This window comes from Coloeus monedula (genome assembly GCF_965178545.1).
Source record: "Coloeus monedula genome assembly, chromosome: 2".
Classification (NCBI taxonomy): domain Eukaryota; kingdom Metazoa; phylum Chordata; class Aves; order Passeriformes; family Corvidae; genus Coloeus; species Coloeus monedula.
In genome coordinates, this window is record NC_138782.1 from 114,709,577 (window position 1) to 114,733,034 (window position 23,458).

Here is a 23,458-nt window from a genome sequence, read left to right on the forward strand (position 1 = left end):
GGTTTTGCCCTGGTGGATATCTCCCTTCGGTGAGATAGACTTGGTGTATCTTAAGTATGTTCCCCACAGCAAGGACTTAGATGAAGCTATGGCCTTGCTCAGCTCAGTGTCCAAATCTTATATGACCAAATGTTTGGGTTTAAACACCCAACTGATCTTGATGTCCAGACTAGATTGTTCACAGGCTTATATTTAGCCATTGCAAGTTATCACATGGTAGAGAGCCCAGTGACTGGCTCCTAGGAGTCAGTTTGCAAAACTGTTCATGACCTCAAAGGGAAAAGCATTAGCCCAGGATCTGTTTTTCCCTAAACAGTTTTTTTTGGTTGTTGGTTTTTTTTTTTGGTGTTTTGTTTGTTTGTTTGTTTGTTTATGCATGCAAAGGTTCTTCATGAAATAAAAGGGAAAAGAAGAATGAGACAAATGAAAATCAGTGTTGCTAAGTTTCTTTATTAGATAGATCTTAAGTCATTGACTTTCAGCTTGAAAACAGTGCTAGAAATGTGGTGACAAAACGGGAATTAGAGAAATAATTCTTGTAAAAATATCCTAGTTCCTCAGATTGCAGAAAAAAGTAATCTGAATTTCATGGACTTTGAGACCAGAAGGCTCTTTGGGTTATTTACTATCATCTGCTACCAATCACATCCCAGTCAGTTTTGCCCATTGAGCAAACATGGTAATGTTTCATCCTTAAAATTATTTGATTTGATTGAGCATAGAACAGGAGAAACTGAAGAGTCCTTGGTGCACTGAAGTGTATTTGGTCATTGAGACTTTTTCCAGTCCTTGAACACTGTCTTATTGCTTTCCTTTGACCTCTTGCTGGAATTTCCAATGCCTTTTTTTTAACTGGGGACACCAGAACTGGGAAAAAAGTTTTTAATACTTGCCACAACAGTTCGGTTGCAACAGAGGCAATGTGACCTCCCTACTAATACTTGAATTACTTTCATACATCCAGACTTAATTATAACTGATTTTGCTCCTGCTCCTTTCAGGGAGGTTAAGTTGACGCATAATCACGATGATTCCTAAGTCATTTCATGGGGCTTGAAACAAAAAAATCTCAAAGGCAGAGAAACAATGGGAAAGAATTAAGATGTGAGTAATTTGTAAATCTCATAATCTCATGGCTTTTTGTCTCAGTAGCCATTTTTGAATGCAGAGGACAGAAAATTTGGAAATATTAAATAAATCTATTTGAGACTGAGATTTTCTAAGTGAACTGAGGGATTTGAGAACTTAATAGTTTTCAAATTTCATCCTCAGGTGCTGCTAGCTAGGCATTGCTGTGTCTCCCTCTCTTGTGTCTTCACCGATGCTGGAAATAAATAACACAGTTGAAATCAGTGGAATGCAATTGCGATTATCCGGGTGTAAAAAGAAGCAGACTTTATTATTCTACATGCCTGGAATTGGAAGAAATTGATATTAGAGAGTCAACCACCAACACCCTGTACAGGAACAAATGTCTTTGCTTAAATCTTGGAACACAAGGGGTCACCACAGCACTGCTGCTAAAGCCCAGCTGCACTCACTACCAGAAGCTCACTTTACTCTTACTTGAATTAAGATCGATCCATGTAGTTTTCCTTTGTTAGTCCCAGAATCATCTTATTTGCTCTTTGGTAGTAAACCAAAAGTATACACTCTGAGTGAACACACTTAAAAATTGAGATATCGGAGCGACAACTTCATACTATAAAGAACGTGCGTTTATAATCTGCAAAGCTTGATTTTATTTATTTATTTATTTATTTATTTATTTCCGAGTTCCTGATGCAAATCAGCTTCTGCTTGTCTGCAGTTGCTTTAGGGACACCTGCACAAGATTAACATGGCAGAGGTCAGGATTAGGCCCTCGGCAACGTGCCCTAGAAGTGCTGCTTGTCCCTTACGTGCTGCTACAGAGTCACGATGATTTGTGAAGCGCAGGTTCGGTGCTGTTCTTCCTGGGGCACTTGTAGGCCAGTAGTTTTACATTCACTTGCTTCCTGCCCTCAGGGTCGCTTGGACTCCTAAGAGACTTGGAAATTAAGCTTTTCTTTGGTGTCATTTGAACACCTGGGTTTTCTTCTTAAAAACCAGCATATGAAGGTGCTCTGACCACATTCTTCATGATAATGTTACAAGTATTGCATTTATTTCTTTCCTCCATTGTAAAACTGGATAAGAGAAGGGAAGGAGGAAACCTGAGATTTCAGGAAAAAAAAGAAACAAGTCAAAACAATCTTTCTGGATGCTTGAAAAACATGTTTAATTTACTTTTTAAGGCATTATTGATTCACCTGCTTTGCTAGGTTTAATTTGGGAGTAGGATAGATGGTATCACAAAAATAGGAAGATGCCAAGATGCCTTTTCTTGTTGCTATATTTACTATTTATCCCCCTCTAACCTGAAACCAGTCCACAGCTAGTGCATTACTGCTTTACTAATGTAAAGTTTGTAGCCAAAGAGTATTTTTATTTTGTATATAGGAAGTTTCAAGGAAAATGATTTAAATTATTTTTATAAGGCCATATAGAAAAGCTTGTGAGAAGAAGACACTCAGGTCTCTAAATCCAAGTAACCTCTTAATCCTTGGATCATTGTTCTCTATCTTAGGAAAAGGTAGCTGAGAATCGAGCTCCTAGTCTCTCTCATTCCTTCTATGGAGGTTTTGAGACACATCTGTCAAAATATTCCAGACTTTTTGAGTGAAGCCCAAATGAATGAATGAATCAATCAATCAATGAATCAATCAATCCACATCATCAGTCTGTAGATAGGGTGAGAAGGGAAGAGAAGAGAGATGATAAGGGAGGGATCATCTCACCTAAATCTGTCTAAAAGTTATACATTAATCATTCAAAAGTCCTTGTTTATTTCTGATCAATGGAGAGAGACATCAATCAATTTCTAAAGGACAGTTTGATTTTTCTTAAAATATGGGTCTAAAATTGGGAGAATTTCCTTTGGAAGTGCCGGTCCTTGATTGCCAGCTATAAGGGAGACTTGAACAATTAGGTCAGACTAATTACCTAGCAATAAGATGGCTGAAGTTAGGCAAGGGGAATCTTACCCATAAGCAAATCAACAGATTTTTGATGCGTCCAGGTTTCTGAGGGTGCTTTGGGTGTCCCTCAGCTGTGTCAACTCCATGCTCCTCTGAGTCCTGATTGAAGCCTGGGGCTTAGCACCTCCATTTCTCTGCACATACACAGAACAAAATCCATGTGCCTACATCTATGGAAAATATGTCCCTGTTTATGCCTGGTTCAGATCATGTCTGAAAGGTGATTTTTGACCAGAGTTGTGTGGCTGTTTCCATGTGTGCCCCTGTGTTGGTGTGACTCACACCCCTCCTGGTGTTAGCTCATCCCTACACTGACCAGGAGTAAAAAACCCCTTTTCACATCCCAGTTCTGACTTGTCTGGAGGATGAACATGGGCCCTTGTCCCCTACAATAACCCAAAACCAGGAGAAAGTGGAGTTGAGGAAAAAGAAACAATAATTCATTTCTCTTCTGTGTACACAAACAGGTATTTGTTGATTCATTAAGTGGGTAGAGACAGACAGATCACAGCTCTTCCACATGGCTGTGTGGGCATTCACCTTTATTGTGGGAACATGTACAAGACTCTTTTCCAGTGAATATTGAATTATTTATCTGGAGTGGAACATCTTTAATAGGAGAGCTGAATCACCCCAGAAACTCCCTTTGGCCCAGACTTAGGCATCTAAATGCCTTGGGTGCATGGGAGCACACAACCTTCATCCTCCTGTGCATTTCCAATGGCTCTCTCAGTGACCTCCCACTCATTTGCTGCTCAGACAGAGCTGGGGAGTTTATGAGGCAGAAACATGCCTGGAAAGCATGCTGCAATGCTCAAATTGGCAATGTATTTGCCCTGTGGGGGGTAAACCCTAATATTTAAGTAACTTTTAAAAAAACTGGAGGTATTATCCTAGATCACTTGGGTGAACTGTGGAATTATATTCAAAGGTTAGGATTCATCTTGCCTGACTTCACCTCCCTGAAAGTGAGGTGTCTAGTCTGAGCTAGTCCTTTAGGTTTCATGTGTAATTCCTGCAGCAAGAAGGGCATGTGTGGAGTGAGTCACGCTGGTTTGAATCAGGTGTCTCTGGCAGTTGGATGGAATTACCCTCTGGAGAGGCTCAGTCCCTCTGAGCAGAGAGGGAACGTACAGAACCAGCTCAGACAAGGCACCTGACTCCTAAATGGCTGGACAGAAGAAATCAAGGCAGCACTCAGATCTCAAGCATTTTATTGAAATTCCCCCTTGAAAGAGGGGAAGATAAACTGTTCAATATGGAGTACAGAGTCACGTGTATTGCAGTCACAGCCCTCCATGGAGAAGAACTAATCTATACAGATTAAAGTTACAATACTCTCTTGAGCCAGCCTGAAAAAAAGAAATGAGCAGGATGGAGAAAAAAGAGACTGAAAATATGAATCCTTGGGTTTTAATCAGACTGTCAGGCTAGTAGAATGATACTATTTTCTTACCTTAAATTGCTGTTTCTTAGCTGGTTCCCCTCTCCTACCAGAGAACAGTATTGGGTCTCATATAATATCAAACTGTGAATCTGGAAGTGATCAGGAAAGGTGGTTTATTTTTTTAAAGGAAAAATAAATCTCAGATTGTTTGATTGAGACTGTGAATATTTATGTACTGTTCCCCCTTTTCCCTCATTGTGTATTTCACCAAGTTCATTTGCGTGTGTTACAGGATAAATCTTACTGGAGGGCAGTGGAAGAAAGCAGTAAAAAGGGAAAACATCAATCAGTGATCGAGGGTAGCAGCAGGAATCATTCATTTTTTTACATGGATCATGGTTTGTTGAACTTGCCTAGGCTTGACAATTAAGAACCTTGCAGTTGTGCCAAGGTCAGCCTCAGGTAGTTTCAGGTGTTGGCTACAAAAGACAAGATGTTGTTGCTGGGCTCCAATGACTTTGTAGCCTTATTGTCACCGGGATAATCACTTAGAAATAGGGCCACATATATTTGTCCTTGACTTGGAGAAAATGTTTTGTGACAAAAGTTTTATTTAAGAAAAATGCCATGGGTGGTGTGGGTAACCTGATTTATTGGCACATGTGGGTGGAATTTTGTGAATAATAACTTGCTTTGGAAGGTAAAAGTATTTTCTCTCAAACTTTTTGAAACAGAAGGTTATTCTCCTTTTAATTTGGAAATGATATGTTAGTTTTTAAGATTACCAACGTTTAAAAACTGATGTGAAAACAATTGGATGTCTAGGCATGACTTACTTAACCAACCGCCCCCAAACATGACTTTCTTGTTTTCATGTTTGTTTGGAAATATTGCATTATTTTGCTTAATGTTTGTTTAAAAAATTAACTATTTTTGCTCTTTTCACATAAATCAAGTAGTTTTTATGTTCAATTTGCTTAAAAATCTATTGTTCTTAGTACTCTGATTGTGTCCTCTATGCCTTGCATTTCTTTCCATAATAACTATCAAGTGAAATCCTTATCCTGCAAGAGGTTCCCCACAAACACATAAAAAAGGAGTCACCTCACCTCATTTCAGCTATTTTAAATTTAGGTATCCAGTCAGCCTATGAGAGAGAGTGGGAGTGAAGGAGAGATTGAGGCTCCTCTGGTGGTAATTTGGCTTTTCCTAGGCTACTATTTTAGGATGGAATTATTTGCCTTCCAGTGGCTCGTTCAGGCCACAGAGATTGGTGTTTATGTGCTTTGTCTGCTTTGCTGTTTCTCCTTGTCCCAGCATTAAGCAAGGAAGGAAATATTTGGAGTTCAAGGAAGGGGAAAAAGAGTCCTTGCCTGACCTCTGCAAACGCTGTGGGTGTGGGCAGCCTGACTTGGTTTTACTTTTTCCGAACCATTTTTCTTTTACTACTTTCTAGTTACTTTCCATTTTGCTTCAGCCTTATTTGACCCACTGAAAACAGAGATGGAAATGACTGATGATGCTGGAAGTTTTATGGTCGGTATTATTTCAGGGGTCAGATGAACTGATTATAATAGTATCTTTTGGCTTTAAAAGCTGCTGGAGAAATCCTAACCCCACTGAAGTCAACAATGAAGCAAAACTTCCATGGGCTTCAGGATGGCCAAAATTTCACCCTGAGTACCTATTAATGAATCTTTGTCATCTGGCCTTCTGCTTGACTTGCAGGATTGCTCCATGCATTACATTTTCCAATGTTTTGTTCAGATGTAGTATAAGTACTTCAAAGCACAAGGATTTCTCTCCATCTCCTGGAAACAGTTGCACAGGCTAATAGTTTAAGGAAGTTTTTGCTTGAAAATTTGAGTAACAGAGCCAAAGTCTGTTCTTGGTTGAACTGGAGTAAATATGGAATAGCTTGTTGACAATGCAGCGTTACTCTTCTTTTATGTCAGTGTAACCGAGAGCCCAGTTTTGCCAATATTAACTTTTGTTACATTATTTGTATTTCTGTGCATATCAGAATTTGTTAATTTCATTGTTCAACATCAAGTAACCTTCTGCTGAAAACAGAACATCATTGTGAATTAGGTATCATCAGCTAAATTGAACCTCACCCTGTGCATTTGACAGATGGTAATACATTCATTAAGTGTTCTGTGGTTGCTTTGAGGTTGGAAAGTGCTATTTTTCTGGCTTCTAACTCACGATTCTTAAGTAAAGTTGTTTAAAATCATAGTTTTCAAGGGAGAAGAAAAATCACAAAAAGCTCATGAGGTTTTTTTTTTTTATTAATATCGTTGTTTACTATTGGTGGGATGACAGGGCAGGACCGTGATTGCTAGAAGTTGTCTTTGGCTACATAAGTAGCTCAGAATGAGTAGAGAAGTCTGAGAGAGATGGTTCCACCATAGATTTTGTATATAAGTGGGTAGAACTTCTTGGAATTTGAGATTATATTAAATATATCCCAGTGGAAGCAGTATGATGCTGGTGCCTTTGTGCTTGGTGATTCCACTGCCCAGAAAAATGGTTTCCAGGAGTTCAGACATTTCATCTGTTGCATGGATAAGCTGATGACAGGGCTTCTTTCTCAGAGCTGGTCACATGTGGGATCCCCAAGTTCCTACTGAAAGTCTGCAGGGTGGGGAAGCAATTGGAAGTAGAAATTTCGAAAGCAGCACAGAGCTGCATACTCAGGCCTGGTTCTACTTGGTGTTGTAATATTGAATTCTCCTCTCTGACATTACCAAGACAATGCAAGAGTGAGGTTAGACACTTCAGGAAAAGTTCTCCCCACAGCTCATTTAGGGGTCACCAAGACCAAGTGTAGAAGAGAAAACTCCACTGAACACAGAGGAAGCTCTCAGGGTGTTTAATTCAAAGATATTCTTTTAATTACCCACTTCAGGGAAAATTAATCCCACCTATTAGCTGTTATCAGCAAACCTATTTAGTTATTTAATGATGTTTCCCAGAGGACAAGTTGCCAATGGAGTTAGGTGCTTAGCCACTTCTGAAATTCACTGTGGGTGATACTCTCATAAATGGGGAATTAGTAATTTTTTAGTTCTTCACATATTTTTAAATGTCTTCATCCAGTCTGGTGCTGTGATGTGTTCACATGGCCCCTGCCCTGGTGAGTGCATCTTCTCCCCTGTCTTCTCAGTGGAAACAATGTAGTCATCCAGATTTTCATGAAATAGCCATAGTATGAGAAGTTTGGAATTAAATCCAAGTTTAAGGAATTAATCCAAGCTGAGTTTGGTCAGAAATGTGAGCCCAGGCAGTTCTTTCCTCAGGAAGAGTCCCAGAACATTCAGAGCTGTAGGCTGTTCTGAAGAGGTTATTTCCTGGTCTCCATTCACAATTTTTCACCTTTCACATTATGCCTAAATATCTACCAGGTAAGAGAGAAAGTGAATCCCCCTTGAGTGGGGAATTCCCCAAGTACCTTCTCAAGGAATGTAAGATTTTGAATCATACAGATAAATCTGAATGTGTCAGGGGATCTTAAAAAGTAGGATTTGCAACATGGATATTTGCACATGGATTTCAAAAAATGCCTTGGAATTGACAGCCTTTAAAAATGTGACCCTGTGCACCTAAAATCCATTTGATATGGCAATTTTTTTACTTTAATTCTCTTAGTTTTTCAATTTTTTTTTCACTATTTAATTGGAAGGAGAGCAGTTTTCTCTTACTCACTTTTTTTTCTATTTTCCAGACTGTTCTGAGAGGTTTAATAGAATCAGAAGAGTTTTAATGAAATAAATGGGGTCATTGGTGTCACAAGTAGTTGTTCAGTTCTTGACTTCCAGGACAGAAGATGGTCCTGACCGTGTGGTGATTTAATTGTGAGATGTCAGGATCCTGTGGGTTCCAGCAGAGCCTGTGAATTAGGTCACAGATGTATTGAACCCTGAACATATGCTTCTTTCTGGCCTAAAGCTGTCATATGCAAGTGCCAAGTATGAATTCAGATAGATGTTTTTCTCACTGTCACAAACAGGCTTCACTCCAGGCATTGTTTTTGGGACAGCCGTGACACACTTTGATAGAGCAATGAGAGCAAAAAAACCCACCCCAAACCCTAATAAGTTCCAGAAAAGTTACATAAACACACCTCACCTGCTGTTCCTGTCTCCATGCACACACCTGACTGACCCTTATGGTTAGCATAAAGCATCAAACATCCTCCTGACGCTGGAATATTGCTCAGATGACTTGGAGAACCAACAGTCCTGCTGGGTGAAGGGAATACTGGAAAGTGGTCAGTGTTGAGCCAGTTCTCTAAAATCCAGATGAACAAAATTGAATTAAATCACAGTAATTCAAGTCCATTGTCTCTACATGAACACACTGTAAGAGGACACAGTCTGAGGCTGACCAAGAGAAGCAGAACTGTCCATTCAACGGGTGTTACAGGTCAAACCAAAAAGAGATCACTAAATCCTTTGAGTGCTGCCACACTCCACAGTTCCTACCCTCCTGTGGAAGTTGTAAGGCAGGACAGCTGCAGGCAATTAAAGGCACCACTGCCAGCATCTCACAGTAGAATGTCAGTGTCAAAATTCAATTTGAATTGATTAAATGAGGGATAGCAACACTTTTGTTTTATGGATGGCAGCACTTCAGTCGCTTTAGATGCTCTGCTTTCAGAAATAAAATTCCTTCCCTCCCTGCTATGTTTGTGGGGGTGTTTTCAGTGGGATCACAGTCATTTCTCCAGTCAATCAATTAAGCCAGGGTTTGCCACTGTGTCTCAGAGTCAGCCACAAAAGAGCTGGTGTGGTTCCCTGGTGCTGGGCCAAGAGGCTTCAGTGGGAGCAAAGCATCAAGCGGCTTAATCTGACTTCCACTGCTGGCACAGGTTTAATGGATGTTAGGGCAGCAGAGAAATCATGTTCTGTGGTGTTCAGCTCCTGCTCTCTCAGTGGCCCTGGATGTGCTGCCTTTCTCCCTGTGCCAAAAGCACAGGGATAGCTGACAGCAAAGCCTGTGGAGTTACCTGTTCCAGGAAGGCTCTCTGTGAAAGGTGATTGCTGCAGCCCTTTAGAGCACCTGTTGTGGTCCATAAATATATTTAGAACCATAGAATCATAGAATTGTTTGGGTTGGAAGACACCTTAAAGACCATCTAGTTGCACCCCCCTGCCATGGACACCTCCCACTATCCCAGTTTGCTCCAAGCCCCATCCAACCTGGCTTTGAGCACTGCCAGGAATGGGGCCACAGCTTTTCTGGGCAGCCTGTTCCAGTGCCTCACTATTTCACAGTCAAGAATTTCTTGCATATAATCAACCAAATTTCCCCTGTTTCAGTTTGAACCCATTGCTCCTTGGACTTTATCTCCATAGGCCTTGTAGTGCTACATCACCTGAGTAACTCTCCCCTAAGTTCAGTGGCAGTAAGTTACTCAGAGACATAAGATTTTACAGTATTAAGCCATTAATACTGACTCCAGCCTACATCTGCAGCAGGTATAAATCACTGCAGGTAATTTTCACCAGCTGAAATTCTGGCCCTAAGCCCAAAAGTCATGTTGTTATTTTTTCACATTGTAAATTCTTGCTGTTTCTTATTTATGTTGCTTTAGCACTTTGGGGCACTTGTGGGGGACCAGGACTCCATCATGCTTTTCACCCTTCAAACAGAAACACGAAAGACCCTTCTTTCCCCCAAGTGTTTGCAGTTTAAGTAAGACACAAATCTGCATAGAGTTATTCAGGTTTTTGTAAGTGCATTATTTCAAGCAAATTTTTCTGTTATCCTGAGAGTGAAGCATAAGAACACAAATTCCTTGCCTGGGTGAAAAATTTCCACTCTGCCTTAGAGGTCTACGTGGCATTTGAAGACTGGAATTTGTTGGAGATGGCAGCAGTGTGGGACGTGATCTTCAGTAACTGAACTGAACTGAACTGAACTAAGAGGTCTGGAGTCTCCTTTCCATTGAGAGACCCTATTTGGGATCTCTCAAAAAGAGCATTTGCACCCAAGCTGAACCAGAGTTAAATGGGAATTTTAACAATGGCTAATATCTAATTTGTAGTATATCTTTCAGCTGCACGGAGCTCTGGTTAGCATCTTTGGAATTACTGCTATTGCCTTTAATTACTCTGGAAGGGGGTTGAAAGAAGTAAAACTAAGGCTTGACAGAGCTGAAGTAATGCTAGAAAATTCTTCTTCATTGCAGTCCTACGTGGCTGGTTAGGAAAATGAAGGAGCAGTGTACAGCGTTCCAGTTCCTGTGTGATGGCTTTCAACAGACCAGAAGAATATCATAGGGAATATGTGGTTTTTTGGTGTATCATATTGACAAGTTGTTTTTTTCTTTCTGTGATCTCTTTCATGCTTTTTGTTGTTTATCAGGAGAAGACATGGCACACCAAGGTCCCTGTGTCCCTTTTCCCATTGCAGGATGAGCTTTATCCTCAGGCAGACATACCTTGCTGGGCTACTTTGCCATTGGATTGTGTAGGCTTTGGAGCACAAATTAACAGCAAAGAAATTGGTTCTTGGCTTTTTTCTAGGCACTACTGTAGCCATTGAAAATGAGTGTTTATTAACAATTCTTATCCTGCCCTAATCACTTATTCTTTGCTTTTTTTTGGACAAGCTCTTGAAAGGGGCTTGGTGAAGGCTCTGAAGAAGCTGGATGATTACCTGAGAACTCCCCTGCCAGAGGAGATTGATGCAGACAGCACTGAAGAGGAGAAAGTATCTAAACGCAAGTTTCTGGATGGAGATGACCTGACGCTTGCTGACTGCAACCTTCTGCCCAAACTCCACGTTGTCAAGGTAAAAGATATCATGAGATCATCAAAGAAGCCTTATCTGACACTGATGTGCCTTGCTCTGACAGCTGAGTGCTAAAGCCAATGTGTATTTCAGCAGAGAGACTTAGAAGATCAGTTTGAAACACACTTTTGCTTGTCAGTGTTTCCTACAGGTTAACTAAAGGAACATATTTAGTACATGGGAAAACTATCCCATCACTAATATAGTGGTGAAGACAATATTAAGTTCTAGGTGTCTTGTCTCTTTATTTTTACTCTGCTGCAAGTAACAGCAGCATTTCATATTAATTAGTTCCTAATACCCTTAAGAAACATGTCAAATCTTTAGTCAGTTCCCACCCATTTGTAACTTAAGAGCAGCAGTCCATCTCTTTGGGGAATATTTATTCCATCTGGTATTTCACACAGAGAAGTTAACAAATCAAAGTCACTGCCAAGGTCCAGGATTTAAGATATACTATGGTTGCTGGTATAGTGCAAATCATGTACATCATCTTGACTTCTAAATGTTGCATTTATTTAATTTATCAGATGACATGTTGCTTTAGAATAACCCAAGTACCTGGCAGACCTTGGCAAGCTAGCGAACTAGGAATTAAAGCCAAGTCATGCATCTAATTTGGCTCTGTGAGCCAAAACATAAACTGAGCCTGGGAGCTGACTGCACACATGCAAAAAGGAAAAAAAAAATTAAAAAGCACATAAGTCACCAGGTAAGAAATGTGATAATATCCTCACAGGTTTAGCACTTTTTCTGGCTCATCTTCATTGGTGACGTTGGAGTCAGACAATGCAAAATGAATGTGTGGCCCCTCACTGGTTCTTGTCTCCTGGGGATGAAATGAAAGATGTCAAAAGAGAATTAAATTTTTTCTCAGACAAGCATAGCCATAGGATATTGCCTGAAAAGCATTTTACAGATAGAAGAAAAGGGTAAATTATTTTTTCATTTGATGGAAGATGTGTGTTGGAAATTTTGAAAATGTTGACTTAAGTTGCTCAGCAGGTTTTATCTTCCCCATATGCGTGTGAAGCATAATGGAAGGCAAGAATGCTTAATTAAATGCAGTTTAGGACAGGATTTGGGCTTGCATATACAAAATGGATCCTGGTAATAAAAACAAATCACAGTTGTTTCTGAGAACATGACTATCCTAAGAAATCTGAGATGGAAAACAGCTCTACCATGTGCTTTAAAAATAAAGGGGAACTCTGTGGCACATATGTATGTAATTTATGCCCAGGAACAATTTTATACTGTCAGAAAAATTAGAGATTGGAAGCACACATTAAATTAGCTAATCCATCCCTTCCTATCAGCTAGTTCACTCTGTCACCACAAGCTTATTCTATATGGTATATTCTTATAGGGAAACTGAAATATCCCAATCCAGCAAGGTACTTAACCAACCAACTAGCTTTAAGTACACATTAATCCCATTGACTTCAATGGGACTGTACAGGTGCTTAAAATTAAGTATGCACTTAACTATTTTCCTGAATAAGGGCCTGAGTGTTTTTAGAAATCGAAAAATTGCCTTGATAGACAATTTCCTAGTCTAAAAAGTCTTGAAATAACCATTTTCTCCCTCAGTTTACCCCAATGCTCCTGTTTCTAATAGATGCTAAATCTATTAGATTAGATCATGGTTTCCTAACCATGGTGCCCATACCACCCTGAATTTTTCCTTTTCATGAACACGGAGACAGCCTTCCAACAGCTGTAGGTGCTTATATCCTCTGACACAATTGGCCAGGCAAAATATATTACATATATTAAAAATATAATACCATATACATATATGAAATAATGTTAAATATAACAATTAATATGAAAATATGTTATTATCATTACTAATGCCTTTCTCTTAAATCTGTCTTGCTTTTTATGATTCAGCCCCTTCTTATGTGGTTTCTCAGCTTTAAGTGAGGTACTTAAGACTTGTAAAAAAACCCCAAAACCCCTAATATGGTAAAATCAATGAAATTCAAGTACCGTAACAGTTGCAATTTGGTGACAGTAGCCAGGTTGTTGCTTTAGAGTGTCCTTAGGCCAAGCAGCAGCCTTGCAAGATAGAGGACAACCAGCAGTCACTTCTCAGGCTTTTCTGGAAGTCCCCAATTCTCCAAACATTCCTCTCGTTTGCTATCAATTATATGACAGAAAAGAGCAAGAAGCTCCCTAAGAAGGAATCTGGAGATACATCACCAGTGAGGTGGGTTTTTTTAACGTGTTTTATCTTTTCTTTAGATTGTTGCAAAGAAATACCGCAACTTCGAGTTCCCGGCGGAGATGACGGGGCTGTGGCGGTACCTGAAGAACGCCTACGCCAGGGACGAGTTCACCAACACCTGTGCAGCAGACAAAGAAATCGAGCAAGCCTATGCAGATGTGGCCAAGAGGCTCAGCAAGTCCTAACTGTCCCCAGCCGTGGCTCAGTATCCCCTTTTACAGACTCTGCTCCTTGTTGCCTTAAGATGTACTTTATCCTTATGTTGTCTGGTTGGCATCCCTATGACTTCACCTGTTCCAAGTGTATTGGGCAGGGACAAATCTGCCTCTCCCTGGGGAAAAGAGAAGGCAGCTCGTATGGGGGGATGGAGACCCTTTGAAGTCTAATCCAAGATTTGGCTCAACTAGTATTATTTGCAATCAGTATTAGAAGTGAGCCCACTTGACTAGTTTCTTGTTCTGTGTTGGGGGTACATCACTACCTGTATTCTTTAGAGTTTTAAAAATAGCTGAAATTTCAGGTAAGAGAGTTAGGAACACATAGAACTGGTTCTTCTCTAGGTTATTTCAAGGATGCTTTTTTTCCCCAGTTCTATTAAGATCCTTGAGGCATGAACAAAATACAAGAGAGAGAGAGGGGGAAAATAGGAGTTTGACCCTAAAGCAGAAATGCTCTTAGCAGTTATATTTAAATAAACTCTCTGAATGCATCTTGTGTCTTAGCAGGCCCAGAACTTTATTGGGTATTTATTTTTAACTTGGCGCGAGAGGGGGAAGCCTGAGTGAATATGTCAGACTTGCAGATGCTACTCTGCATAAAATTTGCATGGTGGTGTTGGATCTGAATGTTTAAAGCAAAAGACAGTGAATGAGCAATTGAGCAGGCAGCCCTTGGAAGAGCAGGGCCTGTTCCAAAATGCCCAGTGGATCTGCTGGTTGGTAGAGACAGACAGACACAGCAATAACAGGGGCAGCAGATTGACTCCAGAACCCACAGAGGGAATTGGCACAGCAAACCAAACCACGTAGGATATTGTCGTCTTGACTGTATGGTTGCCAGTTCCTTTATAATTGCTATCTTGGGAAACTTGGATCAGCAGTGGGAAGCTGTCGCTGCACACGGATTCCAGGCAGGGGAAGTGCTTTTGTCGCCTTGGGTTCCAGATGGGTCACTTTCAAGTGCTCATCATCTCACCCCAGGAGGAGTTTGCTGTGAGAGCCTCAATGAGGCCAGGCTGGCATAGTGAGAGGCATGTTTCCAGCCAGGAATTCAGCAAGTGTGCTAGCAGAAATCCATGCATGATGCCTCAATTCCGTTCACCCAGGCTTTATTGATCCAGGTTCCAAGATTCTGAATTAGGTTTTCTTCTAAAAGAGATGATTTTGCTCTGTCTGCGGTGTCTGCCTGGCACTTCTGCTTTACACTAGTGATTGTTTGCATGTTCCTTTAGCAAATTCAGAATGACAGCTCTTTCACTTGAAACTCTTGTGCTCCAGTATGTACAGCAGAGCACATGGCTCAGAGGTTTCAGTTTGGGGGAGATTTATTCCTGTTTTAAAAGATAAAGTGAAGGTGAGCTGTAACCTAATGTGGCTCCTCTTCTGATCAGAGCTACTAGAGCTGCACTGATTTGAGGGGAACCCAAAGCTGGTGAGCTGTGACCAAGGGGAACCTCACAGCAGACTTGTTTCCAGCCAGAGAGCTGGGAATGTGGAACAACATTGAAAGTCAGGCTCTGCTGTGTGATGCTGATGACAATCTGAAACCATCCTTTTGCTTTGGTGGGATAATTCCACTTTTCACACTAACCCAGCTGGGAGCAGAATGTTGTTCATTGACTGAAGAGAGTTTGCAGTTGACTATTGTTTCGCATGCAATGGTCAATTTGTTCTGAACTTTCAAAACCTTGGAAGAAAATCCATGAACTCCCAAGTCTTCTCCTAGAATGGGCTATTTTAGCATTGGCTAGACTGGAGGGCAAAGGTTTGCACTCTTTAAAATATTGCTGAGAAATCAGCTGGCTCAGAGAACACTAATAGCAGCCAGAAAAATCTAATGAGATTAGAAATGTCTGCACAAGCACATGTGGCTTGTTAAAAACATTTCTTCATGAGATTGGAATTATTGTGATATTATTTTCCTTTTTTTCTTTTTTAAAATTCCTGCAATTAATTATTTATTTATTTATCTTAATTGACTTGATCCTTTCTTTCTGTCTTTCTGGTTTTTGTTTTCACTCAGCACATGGGTCAGGATGGTTCAGTCAGTTTAGAAAAGTGCTATTAGCAAAGCTCTGAAAATTTATTCCTGGTGGAAAGTCTTCTCTCTGATCAATGGTCCTGGGGATTTTTTACTTTCAATATGACCCTGTCAATCGACACAAACTACATTTTTCTCAGTTGTCTTTTCCCAGGTTTGCACTTCAATCAGTAGCTTTGTTTAGTCACAGTTGCAATGAATCTTTGAATAAAAGGCATGGAAGAAGATGCAGATTCTTGTTCTCTGCTTATTATATTTAGCTCCTAAAAGAAGACTGTGCAAACATGCAGCAGATCTCAGGCAGGTTAACCAGGGTCTGCCCTGATTTCCATCTCAGAATCTTCATCATTTTGCTGAATCTCATAGTTCTGAAATGCTCTTATATGGTTGGTTTTGTTTTTCATACAAGAGGGCCAAATCACAGTTTATTTCAGTGACCTCAAACTGCATCTGTTTTTAAAAAATTATGTTTAATAATGGTTGGGCTTATATCAAAAAGAAAATGATCTATAAATGCAATGAGCTTTTTCTCAGATGATTTCCATGTTCTTAAAAAACTTTTTAAGATTTCATAATAAAATCTGAAAGTCCACAGGCTAATATTTTTTAAATTAATTACAAAAAAATCCTTAAATAGTTTCATTTTTCATGCAATATTCCAAAATATCTAGATAAAATATAATGATGTATTTGAGAAAATATTAGAGGGAAATGGAGCAGTGTTCAGTTACGGTGCTGGTTCTGTCTGAATTCAGTTCTCACTCTGCATCCTAGCTTTGCATTTTACTCATAACTTTATTATAGGCTGATCCAAGATTAGGGACAGGTTCAGGCATTCCCTGACCTTTATTTGGGTTTGAAATTCAAGCTCATCTTTTCAGATCTGTAACTTTCACTCACCTTTGTGCTTTTTGGCTTTATCCATAGCCAGAAGCAGGAAATACTGGAAATCCTACATAGAAAAGTGTTTTGCTAAGATTTTGAGCTCAGTTCTCAAGACTCAGGATCCATCACCAATGAGATTTTAAAGGGCTCCAGACTCCTTTAGGCAGAGTATTTTTGTATTCCATTGTATTTAGAATTATAAGTAATAAATATTAATCATACAGGATTCTATATCTACATTGGCAAGGCAGCATTTTTGAAAAGAATCTAAGTGACAAGACAGACATTGCAGATTTACAATAACTTTGTTCATAAATTTTTTTGCAAGATGTAAAGAAAGACATAGTGCAGAGAGGGAAGAAGCCAACAATGTGGATTTAATCATCTACATTTCAGAAATGCAGACCAAATGTCTGTGAAGATGTCCATTTCATCCAAACATTTCTTAGATATTTATTTCAAAGCTCCCTGCTCAGTCAATCCAACACTCTATTCATATTGGAATGAATATTGATTTTTCTTCTATTAGCAGTGGTATGGGAGTTCTTGAGGATCCCATAGATTAGTTACCCTTACTCTCTCTTAGATTGTTTGAATTGCCAGGAGGTCATTTTGCAGCACAGGTAGGACTAAGAGTATCCTTTTAAAGTCTGTTTAAACTAGGGCTTCTGAGAAACATTTTTTCCTATAGAAATCATATAATGATATTGCTTTATCAGGTCTAGTGTAGAATACAGAGCTACAGGTTACTCCTCTGCTTGCATCAACTGAAAAGCCACTGCCAGGGGGGGAATGACAGTCTATAGCACAAGGAAAATAGACAGCTTTGTTTCCTACAAGAAACTCAGCTGAATTCCATATAACATTTATTTAAAAATATGTATTTATTTTATTTTAACCCCTCAACACCTTTCTCCCTCTCTTGTCTGTGCTCAAATTCAGTTCCAAGTTAGTCATAACCATTTCCTCAGTGATTAGTAGCAGGATTCTTGTGGATGGACACATGGAAAACTGTGTTTTAGTGTAACCCTTCCATCTGGTAGGATGAAGCGCCCTGTCTGCATCACCTGAGTTTGGCTAATTAGCTGAGTTGAAAGTATTGCAAAAATTTAGCCAGTGGAAATCACACTCCTGTAAAACCAGAAGCACATGGAAGCATTATTTTTTAAAAAAATGAATAGGTGTTTTAAAGAAAAAAAATACCCCAAAACTCTTGTGTCCTTCTTCATGTGTATTCTTTTAAGCATCAGAAAATTTTCCTTTGTTTATTACTCTTCTAGATGTATTTATTATTCTTGAATTACTTTTGATAGTAAGAAATATTTTTCCAGTAAGATTTTGCCTTTTTGCTGAATCTTTCTTCTCTTCATTAATCTTGATGTCTGCAATGACTTAGTAATTCCAGAGGAGGCAGGAAAGCTGTGAGGTTTATACTTGTTGAGAAGTTGAAGGAGGTAATGATTTTTCTTTTTTTTTCTTTTTTTTTCTTTTTTTAGAAAACAGTTATTAAAAGCATTAAAAAAAAAAAGCGTCTTTTCATCTGGGATACTTTAACCAGGAGTGATATACTGTTTAGTCTGGACTGTGAATTTCAGCACAGACAGGAGCAAGGCAGCATGTTGAGGGTGGCTTTGCCTAGGGGTTTCTCTGAGGTAGTAGACATGTTCCCTCTAAGTCACAAGTTTCCCATTTCCTCCTTTCAGGAGGGATGTGCTGGTTTGGACCCTGGACTATGACAGTGCTCAGCAGTGAAAAGAGGAGTCCTGTTCCCTTTTCTTCCCTTCCAGCTCACATGCAGGGAAAGCAGAGAGCATTCAGCTGCTTTATTTCCTTGTCCCACATTCCAAACAGCACTCGGCCCCAGAAAGGCCCAGAAACCCCATCCAATGCTATTTTCCAAAGCTTGATCTGTCCATTTTTTAACACGTGACATAAAAGCCTGTAGAATCACGTGTAACCCCTCAGGCACTCCCCAGATAGGACTCAGCAGCCTCTCAGAGACTGTAGCAATCATCTTATTCCCCTGTTGCCCCAAATCATTCCCCTTTCACCATTCACTGGAGAGATGCTAATCCTGAAAACACTCCCCAGGATACGTTTGAATGTGGTGTATTTGAGCTGTGCTCATCAGCTAAGCAGCTCTGAATGGTGACATTGTCACAGCTCAGCGGGTCATGCCTCTGCTGCCAAGGGGACCCACCACCCGCTGGAGGAGCCGAAACTGCTCCACCAGTGATGGTGCAACCATGATGAAAGGTTTGAGGGCCACCTTTCCTCCTGCCCGGCTCCCTGTCTGAAGTGTTAGAGCTCAGCTGGAGCCATGATCCAGTGCTAATGAGAATTTCTGGCTTCCAGCATGTGAATAGGGACTACTGATGTGTTTAATGTTAAACATGTGCTTGCCTGCCTGCCTGGAGAGGGGCCTAGAAGTCATGACAGAAAAGCCTGTTTTAACGAAGGGCGTTATTATTCTCTTCCCTTTGAAATCTGGTGGCAAAATTCCCAGTGGGGGAATTCCCAATAGGAATTCCCAGTAAAGCCAAAGGCGGCATAAGCATGAAGATGTTTCTAGTGCAGAGAGAACAGCGTACACCCAGGAAGAAAAGGAGGCAGCAGTGACATAAAGGGTCTTAGTGCAGAAGGAGGACACCAGGTGGCAACTGGAGGGACATGAGTGGTGCTGCCAGGCTCTGTTCTGGTCCCATGGGGGGTTTCAGAGTGGAGCTGGGACCAGGCTATGCTGGCAGTGTAATGCCAAGGCATGTTCTGCTGTATCTCCAACCACACTCCCTATGGTGGTATCCCACAGCACAACGATGCCTCCATTGTGTCTGCCTCACTCTTATTATGAAGTGGCTTCTCTAAAGAAAGCTAAGAAGGGTGGGGGATTTTTTTTTTTTTTTATGTATACATGAAGTGAAAACAATCCAAATATGCTTTAATGGTTCTCAACATGATACTGTCAATTCTCACCACAGGGTGGAATTTGTTGGTGGAAATTAAATTAAATTAAATTAAAGCAGAAAAGCTTGGCTATTGCTAATGGGTACTACTGGGAGCCCTAAAAGCAGTGTGCAGTGTAGAATCATAAGAGGAGTGAACATCCTTTAATTCCCAGAATTGCTTGGGTTTCAGAGGGTCATTTTAGCCTATTCTACTGCACTGCTGAGAAGTTGCTCTTTCCCTGTCTCTCTAGGTCTATAAACTGAAGAATTTGGGAAATGGCTACGGGCACCAAATTAGTCTTTTTCACTCCTTTTTTTTCTCCTTCATTAAATTAACTACTTTAGTTTGGAAGTAAGCAATAAGTAAGTAGAATTTGCAAACAGCAGATTTCTCTACTCTTTCATTAAGAAAGTTTTTAAGAGCTTTCAGGAAATGAGAGGTTATCCCCAGCTTTGGGAATAAACTGCAGTATAAAATACAAATGGAAGTGGGATTCTGATTAAATTATTGAAGCAGAAAGATTGCAGTTTGTTTTAAGGAACATGCTTAGGAATAAGCAAACAGAATATTCCAGATACTGCAATAGGGGCTTCAGATTCAGTTCTAGTTTCTGGTTTGAGTTTTTGGGGTTTGTGTTTGTTTTTTTGGGTTCTTTTAAATTACCTATTGTACAATGCAAAAACTATATATATACATATGCATATACATATATATATTTTCAGAGTATTTATCTGCATTATTTAATTCAATAATGCTGTGAAGTTTGTTGGGATGGAAGGTGGCATAAAGAGGAAAACTTACACTCTTGAAACAGCACGATTATTTCTATGTCTTTGATTTGGTTCCCACTGGAATAAACACGAACCACACCACTTAGTTGTGTGGAAGCAGGATCTCAGCTTCACAGACCCCGAAAGTTTGGCACTCCCTTGGAGGACAAGGTAATTTGCTGTTTAGCAATCTGAGCCTTGCAGTGGGCATAATGTGTTTTGAAGGTGTCCGGAGCCGTCCTTGGGTGAAGGAGCCATACTTGCAAAGGACCACAGTGAATCCCCTGCTGTTTTAAAATGAGATTAAGCCATCATGAGATGTGGACTGGCTAACCCCAAACCAGACACATTCGCCTGCAGCACAGCCGCTAAATTGGTCTGACATCAGGAACCGCAGCGAAGGAGCTTGGCCTCAGAAGTGAGTCAAAGCAGCATCTTTGTCACCAGTCATTTTCTATTTATAATGACACAGATCTATTTTATAATCACAGGGAGGCACAACAGGAGTGTGCTTTGTTCTGCCTAAATCACATTTCTCGTGCGGGTGCGTTTAAACACAGCCCTTGGCCTCTTGCCCCACACCACACACACCCAGGGCGGGTAGTTCTGGCACAACAATGCACACCCTGTCGTGCTTGAATGCTCAAAGGCTCCAGTGCTGGAGCAATAAACTCCTGCTAAATGGCTTAAAAATGTTCCCTTAAGTGCACCGAGCTGCCCCGCTGCTGCCTCACTTCTCATTTCCAATGCCTGTTCTGTTTCTAAGCCTTGTGTTTCGAAGAAACCAGGAGTATGTTGTGTTGTTTAGTGATGGAAATTGCTGGGCAGTATTAACAGTAAGAATTTGGGGTGAAAAACCCCAATCCCCAACCCAACCCTCTTTCCTGATGCAAACTTGACAGCTTTTGCTCCTGATTGTGTTTTCAGAGGCTATGAACAAATTCCCAACAGCTGCTTGGTTTGGTTCCTGGAGAATGGGTCCTCATCTGTGCAAACCCTCAGAGCTATGATGGTAACCCCCCTTTGCTCCCTTTTGTCCTTTCCTTTTTTTTTTTTTTAATGAAGGGTCCTGCTGTGTATTTCCTAGAAAATTATGATCTAGAGATCAATAGATTTATTTTTGTAACCTGGTTTCAGTTCTAAAGCCTGAAGATCAAAACCAAGTTGCATAGTAAGATTTGGGTGTGAGCAGAAGTGCTTTTTCCCCCTCCCAGACCTACTTGGTTTTAAATCCTGACTCATTTGGGGCACAGTTCTGGTTACTTTGAGGGGGTCTGAGGTTTAAAGTGAGGAAGGGGAGCCCACTGATGGCAGGAACCAGTCTGAAAGTCTTAAGAGATATGTGGACAAGTTTCCTATCCATTGCATGAGCAATCTGTGCAGAGACCCCCCAATGGACCCACAGTTGCTTAAAAACTGCAGTGACATTCAAGGGCAAAATTTGGGCAGTGAACCATGACGTGATGATCAGACATGGTACCTCTTCAGCATGTTATACAGGCAAAAATAGCTCATTTGAAAGGACACTCAAATATTTAGATACTGGTCAGGGCCTGAGTTCACAACTGGATTTTCTCCTCCAAAATGTCATTAATCCCAGAAATGCCTAATGGCTTCAGGACTCCCACCTGAAGTACTGGGCTAAAAGCACAATCAGGAACCCTTATGGAGAAAGCATAAACTCAGGTCTTTAAACTGAGACCTGGTAGGCTTCAAAGAAAAGTAATTTATTTGTAAACAACTATTTTATAGTGTCTGACAGTGAAAAGTAACTGTCCATCCAGGGGTCTCCATCAGATAAGAAAGAGAGCCAGGATAAAATCCCTTTGCATACTTGTGTTTTTCAGTCAAGGAACAGCCTCTCTTAATGTGCAATTTTAGATTAGATTGCTACCTTTTGGGGAAGGAACTATGTATTTGTTCTCTGCATGTGCAGCTCCTTACATGACAGGACCCTGATTAGGGCCTTCGTGTGCTGCTCTAACCCTCATAGTCTACAATAATAGGAAAAATATAACTAAAATGTCATTGCAGTTCACCTTTAATATTATGATTGTGAGACTACTCTGTCAACTGTGAATAAAATAATGTCCTTTTTGTATAATAGGTAGTATATTTTATTATTGAAAAAAGAGTTAATTTAATTTTTAAACACAAAAAAAATGTATCTGCTCATTGTTTCATTTTAGGCCTTTGAATATATAAGCAAGTATTTCTTTTGTATCCTTCAAATGAGTATGTGTTAAATGAAGAAACCCACCTTCCTGAATTGGAACTGTTTATAATTATATTCCAAGAGTGATTAACACCTGATAATTTGAATAAAAGTGGTTTATTTTCTCATTGGGTTATGGCTGAACTTTTGTTTAATTTTGTTAATTGTTTTTTCTGAAACAGGCAACTTTTCTTTGCCTGCAAGAAAAAAAAGTGTGCTCAGAGCTTGAATACAGCTATAGTCATCCCTTACTCTAAGAATGGGATATGAGAACTGGTGGGGTTATGATGCACATCTATAAAATAATGGACAGGGCAAAATGGGGTGTCACTATTCACTATTTCGCATATCAGAGGTTATGTCTTCCTAATGAAATAATCAAGCAGCAAGCTTAAAGCAATCAGAGAGAATAAACTTTTTACTCAATGTGTAATTAAACTTTGGAGCCCTTTACTGGATGATGCTGTGCAGATCAAAATGAATATGGGCTTCAAATATGGACATACCAACTTCCTGAAGAACAGATCCATTTGTGTTGTTAAACATGAAACTTTGGAAGCAATTTCCAAGTCAAGAAGTTTCTGAATGCCTGGGTTGAGAGAAAGTCCGTCAGGAAGTGGGTTTCCATTTGCCTCATTTCTTACATTGTTTCTGCTGTGAGAGATTAGACACAGCCACGCGAGGGTTGGGTGCCTTGGCTCCAGGATGTCCTTTCTGGGATTACAATGCACAAATGTGAAGTATTGTAAACTGAATTCCAGCACAGAACTTTGAATTTAGCTTCCCCAAAGAAAACCAATTCCAGAGATACTTTAGATACAGAGGCTCGGAATCCCTCTCATGGGAAATGACAGGGAATCACATTCCATCTGAAACAAGAGTTCATCGTCCAGCAGCTGCAAC

The 23,458-nt window shown here is 40.2% G+C and overlaps 1 protein-coding gene across 2 annotated transcripts in view; it reads left to right on the forward strand.

Annotated features, from left to right (window-relative positions):
• The window catches only part of CLIC5 (chloride intracellular channel 5), a gene marked incomplete at its 5' end in the record, with an annotated part of 78,853 nt that extends 56,170 nt beyond the window's left edge, over positions 1–22,683 (forward strand). For both annotated transcript variants that reach the window (XM_082276900.1, XM_082276901.1), the window contains 2 exons: positions 11,066–11,247; positions 13,498–22,683. In XM_082276900.1, the coding sequence (XP_082133026.1) occupies positions 11,066–11,247; positions 13,498–13,665 (350 nt within the window). In that variant the 3' untranslated portion in view covers positions 13,666–22,683. The remainder of the gene's footprint in view (positions 1–11,065; positions 11,248–13,497) is intronic.
• Positions 22,684–23,458: the final 775 nt, after the last annotated feature.